This window comes from Trachymyrmex septentrionalis, unplaced genomic scaffold (genome assembly GCF_001594115.1).
Source record: "Trachymyrmex septentrionalis isolate Tsep2-gDNA-1 unplaced genomic scaffold, Tsep1.0 scaffold48, whole genome shotgun sequence".
NCBI classification, from domain to species: domain Eukaryota; kingdom Metazoa; phylum Arthropoda; class Insecta; order Hymenoptera; family Formicidae; genus Trachymyrmex; species Trachymyrmex septentrionalis.
The window spans coordinates 21,142-26,860 of record NW_017305652.1 but is presented as its reverse complement, the minus strand read 5'-3'; the positions used below and the strand labels follow the sequence as shown (position 1 = coordinate 26,860).

The window sequence follows — 5,719 nt, the reverse complement described above, 5'->3', positions numbered from 1 at the left end:
CCGAAACTGAAGAGGCCCATGAAAGGACGACGCTACGCTACGATTGAAGAGATAAAGACGGCATCGAAGGAGGAGCTGAACAAGATCACAAAAAATAATTTTTTGAAGTGCTTCGAGGATTGGAAAAAACGTTGGCATAAGTGTATAATATCTGATGGGGATTACGTTGAAGGGGACAAAATAGATATTCATGAATAAATAAATAATTTTTGAAAAAACACAAAATTCGCGATACCTTTTGAACAGACCTCGTACATTTATCATTCTTATTCCTTAATAAAATTTTGTAAATACATTATACGTTATTATACGTTATAAACTACTGTGTCATTTTATGTCTTACTTTGAAACATTATTTGTAAATGTTTCATGAGTCGTACATTTTAATTATGATAACTACATATTTCCACTTTTATAGGATATTTAGAAAAAATGCAACAGTTTTATAAAGTTTTTTTTTTATATGAAAAATAAATGTTTCAGATTCTTAATATTTTTAGAGTAGTAGATACAATATAAAATTTTTGATATAGTTCATTTACTCTATAAAAATAGTAAATAGATTAAATATACACATAAATTAAGTTTTTGCTATATACGGCGTGTATACAGAGTTATACCCTATAATGATGAATATTTGATTGTACAAAATATGTGTTCCATATTATATAATATAATTTAACATGTTTCAAAATAATTTTTAAGTCATATTTTATATGGAAGATTTATTCAAATCTAATAAGTGTTTTAGATAATAAAATATATTTTTTTTAATACACGACTTTAATTTAAAAGGATTTTTTTAGATTTTTTAATTACTAGAAATTATTATCTAAAATAATTCATTTTTGGTAAATATAGAAAATACTTAACAAGAAAGGTAGCACAAAAGTATTCAAAGGAACATATCAAAGGATAAACCGCAGAGAGCATTACAATGTAGATTTAAAGCATTACTTAAAAGTTATTGTATACTAAACGTGTATTATAATAAGCAATATGAGGTTATGCATTAATAGGCATACAAAATTGGGCATTACTGACAATGAGCATTAGTAGGCAATTGATATACACAATTTTAGGGGCAATTTAGTTTATCCCTCGGAGAAAATATAATGATAAAAGAGAGTATATAGAATTTCTTGTAAATATTTTTTAGGAAATAGCAACATTAATATTTTAAAATTGATTTATATGGTTTGTATATTAATTTGATGCTTCGAATTAATCTGTATATAAGTAATAAAATAAGATTTTTAAAAGTCAATAGTTTACAAGATATATTTTTTTCTATACTTTTTTCTGGCATATTTTGAAAACAAAAAATAATTCGCAAAAAGCTTATTCATTGTTTACTTAATGTAATTGTATTTTTATATCAGTACGCACAGAATAAGATGAATTAATTAATGTAAAAAAGAGATAAATATATGTATATATTCTAGAGAAAAATATACGAGTATAATCGCACATTAGAGAAATTTTATGTGCAATATTTACGGTATCGTTGATATTCATGTTATTGTATTAAATATATTCAGAATATGCTCCCAAACGATCTGTTAAAATTTTTTACACTCGTTTTTAATTATCTTGTACAAATAGTGATTTGTAAGAATTATATATAATTTTTTTATATCCTTATATATATATATTTGTTGTACTATGATTACACTTACTGCAAAAAATTATTTTGAACCGGACTATGTGTCTCTTATAGATTTTTGGATGCTGAAAACGATGCTGCAAGCGAAAAAATTCTGGCACGAAGAAATTCAGATTTTTAAGATAATTGAGGTTTAAATACCTATGGCTTTTTTTGTGATATTTGATTTTTTTTTTTTAATAAAGAAGGTTAACATTACCTTAAAATTTCGATCAGGAGTCATGAATATATTGTTCATTCTCTATAAAATGCATTTTTTTTTAAATGCCAAATATCGCAAAAAAGTCATTTTTTAAGTATTAAACCTCAATTATCTTGAAAATCTGACGTGCTGCTAAAATTGTTTGTTTGCGGTATCATTTTCAACATCTAAAAATCTATAAGAGACATGTAGCCCAAAGTAATTGAAAAAAAAATTTTTTTATAAACTAGTGTTATTTAAACAAAAATATCTGATGTACATTGTTAATGTACATGGTGTAAACAATTCCTGTTTCTTGAAAATATAGATTGAAAGTAATTTGTTGGAATTTTAATTCTAGAAAGCTGTACAAATTATTTTGCATGAAGACACGTTTAATTTACACGTTTAATTTCTTAAATTTATGGAGCTTTTCTATTATGAAGCTATTTATATATCTGTTTTAATATATTCTGTAGGAAAAAGATAAACCAAACAGTACGACAATGAACGGTTCACCAAGCAGCGCTGGAATGGGTGATCAAATGGGCGTCAAAATCGAACCAGCGGAAGCCGAGTCGTTATCCATATCCGGAAGTAGCGGCATTCTTACTCCTATCAATCCTTACACCTGCGATAAGCCTATTAGTCCTGAACAGGAAGAACTGATAAATAGGCTCGTGTCTTTTCAATGTGAATTCGAACAACCGAGCGAAGAGGATCTGAAAAGAATTACTGTATGTTATATTTTATGTTTTATTTATACTACAAATTTTTATTCTGAATTATTTGTCTTCTTAATATATTAATATATAGAAGAAAAATACACTTAAGTATCTGTTGTTTTAAATATATTATTAACTAAAATTATTACAATCGAAAAAATAATTACAAAATAATGAAAAAATTTATTCCAGATCATTGTTTTCATAATTTGAAGATCATTCATGTCATTTTTACACAAAATGTAATATTGTTCATTATATATATATAACTGTTTTTTGTATAATTTCTCGATGCTTGTTACTCAAATAATCATGTACGAAGTTAACTTTCCACTTTTAGAATTAAACAATAAAAATCTCTTATTGAACCGTGAAAACACAACCAATACTCAAATAACACAAAGAATTTAATGTAAAAAGAATTTAATGATACGTCATCAATTCTGAATTCATTTTCAGATGTAAAAAGAATTCTTTTTCTGTCAATTTTATTTGAGGCCCATTTTTTTCACTAAATATTTCAATATTTTGAAGAAAAGTGTCTCAAGCGATCTCAAATCAATATAGAAAAAGATAGAAAAAAATCTCCGCATTCTATATTACATTGAGTAGGCGCGCTAACCGAGATAGATATAATATTCGGGCGGGCTCCGAATCTCTTCAAAAAATGTAGCTATCTCATTTCAGTGAGCATCTGACAGCCGACTAACATGCAGCAGTTCTCCGTGAGCGCCTCGAGATCGTGCTCGAACGCATCCTGGTGATAGCACAATGTTAAAACCTAATACAACTTAATAATATAAAAAATTGAAAAAAACATATAGTGAGGAATGACTTAAAAATCTTTTTTTTTCCATTTTAACGTATTTTTTATATTACAGTTTTTATAATATTCTAGCAGTGTAACATAAACTTGCTATAATTTTCGAATCAAGTTAATTCTAAAAGTGGAACGCTAATTTCATACAATCAAAAATTATTCACGTATGTTTTAAAAATATTTTAATTGTTACACTCAAACAACGATTTGTCTGAAATGGTATCAGGCTTCTTCACGAACCAAATATATGAATATCTCCGTTTCCTCCCCCTCCCTTTCTCTCTCCCCCTCCCCCCCCCCCCTTTTTTTTCCGCCCGCCCTTCTTCCTTCCCTCCCTCCCCTCCTCCCCTCTCTCTACATATACACAAGCGCGCGCGCTAAGTATATGATAATTTTACCATTTTATTATGGCGTCCTTTGTTCTATAATTAAAAGATTCTATTTTTATAATTGTACATTTTCGAACTATTGCAGTGAAAAAAGAATCTGGATTGGATTAATTGAAAACTACTAGATTCAATTAGTATGATTATTCAAAACTGATTCAACTGGTATGACTATTCAAAAATGAATAAATCAGAATTCTTGTCAGCATTACTGGCACGATTAATCCCTTCCTTTTAAATTTATCAGAATTTCTTGTTGATCGAATATGTTTTTCCCATTAAATGTACCTATCAAAATCTCTTGATCGAATAATGCTTTTCTGTTAAATCTATCAGAACTTTTCGATCCAATAAATTTTTCTTGTAAATTACACACAATATGTTTGTATAGTTCATGCACTTTAAGGGATATCGTGCCGATAACCTTGATCTTGATATATGTTGTCAAGGTCATGATTCTCAGTAACTTTATCTTAACAATTAGGTGGCGGTCTCTTATAGCTTCTGAGATATTTAGACTTAAAAGTCTAATTTATTTATGTAATAATTATTTATGTGAAGGGACACCGCGCTGATGATCTTGATCTTGACATATGTTGTCAAGATCATAAGCCTAAGTGATCTCCAACAAGTTTGTTTAAAGTTAAGTTTTAAGTGGCGGTCGCTGTTCGTTAAAAAGTTATTAACAAAAAAAGTTTGAAAAATGGTTTCTTTTTACTATGTGAAATAGGAATTTTTGCTTTAAAATATATTTTACGATTTTCCACGCGAAGCGACTTTCATCCCCCTCATGTTTCAGGGGCCTAATCAAACTCCTATCTGATTGTGGAAGCTCTTACAATCGGTTCTTGGTAGAGAGGGAGGTGGGATGAGAGTTGCTTTTTTTGCGTGGAAAGTCGTAAATTATATTTTAAAACAAGAAATTTCTGTTTCACATAGTAGAAAAGAGACACCATTTTTCAAACTTTATTTGTTAATAACTTTTTAACAAAGGATGACCACCATCTGAAACCTGTTGGAAGTCACTCAGGGTCATGACCTTGACAACATATGTCAAGGTCAAGGTCATCGGCGCACTGTTCCTTAATGTGAATAATTATTACCCCATACAGCACAAAAAATTGAAGCAATATTGCTACAATGTTGCAATATTGCAGATTGCAATGTAAGTTAATCTATGATTAACTTACCAAGCGATTGTATTATTATGTTAACGTGGATAATATTTATAATTTGTTCGGGGCACAACACATACATGCTTTATTTTACGAATAAATTTATCCTTCAGAATTAATAATACATTTTTTGGAATATTTTATGGTTTTATCATAAAAAATTGCTTTTGCACGTATCACTAGAAATGCAATTTGTAGAAAATTAAAGTTAGTGAGATATATGTACAGAGAATAGTTTTTATTTTAGAGTCTTTGTAAAAAATTTATCCAAATGCATTACATTACAATATTGCTGGAATGTTTCATTGCAACATATAACAAAAAGCGGATATCTTAACATTAACTTATTGGAATCTTGCAGCAATAGTTCAGCAACTATCATACAATATTGCAATGTTCCAGTGAAATCATTCTGCATGTTTCTGCAATCTTTCTGTGCTGTATGGGACACAAATTAGACTAAGTTTAAATATCTCTGAAACTATAAGATCGCCATATAGTTGTTGAGGCAAAGTTACTCAGAATCATAACCTTGACAACATACAGGGTTGGCCATATTCGACGGAAAGATGTTTTTTTGTTAATCATGGGAAAAAAAACACATTTTTTGCTTTTCATTGTAAAAGCCATTTAATATGGTTCAAGGAGATTTGTGTACATTATTTGTTGAATATGATATCTCTTAAATGATCGCCTTGAGCCTGCATGGCGAGTAGTGCCCGTTTTGCAGCGTTTTCCATCGTTTTGAACAATGTTTCGGCCGATA

The 5,719-nt window shown here is 29.0% G+C and overlaps 1 protein-coding gene across 1 annotated transcript in view; it reads left to right on the top strand.

The window, feature by feature from the left end:
- Positions 1-2,353: 2,353 nt before the first annotated feature.
- The window catches only part of LOC108751502 (ecdysone receptor), an 8,126-nt gene continuing 4,760 nt past the window's right edge, over positions 2,354-5,719 (top strand). Inside the window, exon 1 of the mRNA XM_018491731.1 lies at positions 2,354-2,584. Coding sequence (XP_018347233.1) covers positions 2,354-2,584 — 231 coding nt within the window. The remainder of the gene's footprint in view (positions 2,585-5,719) is intronic.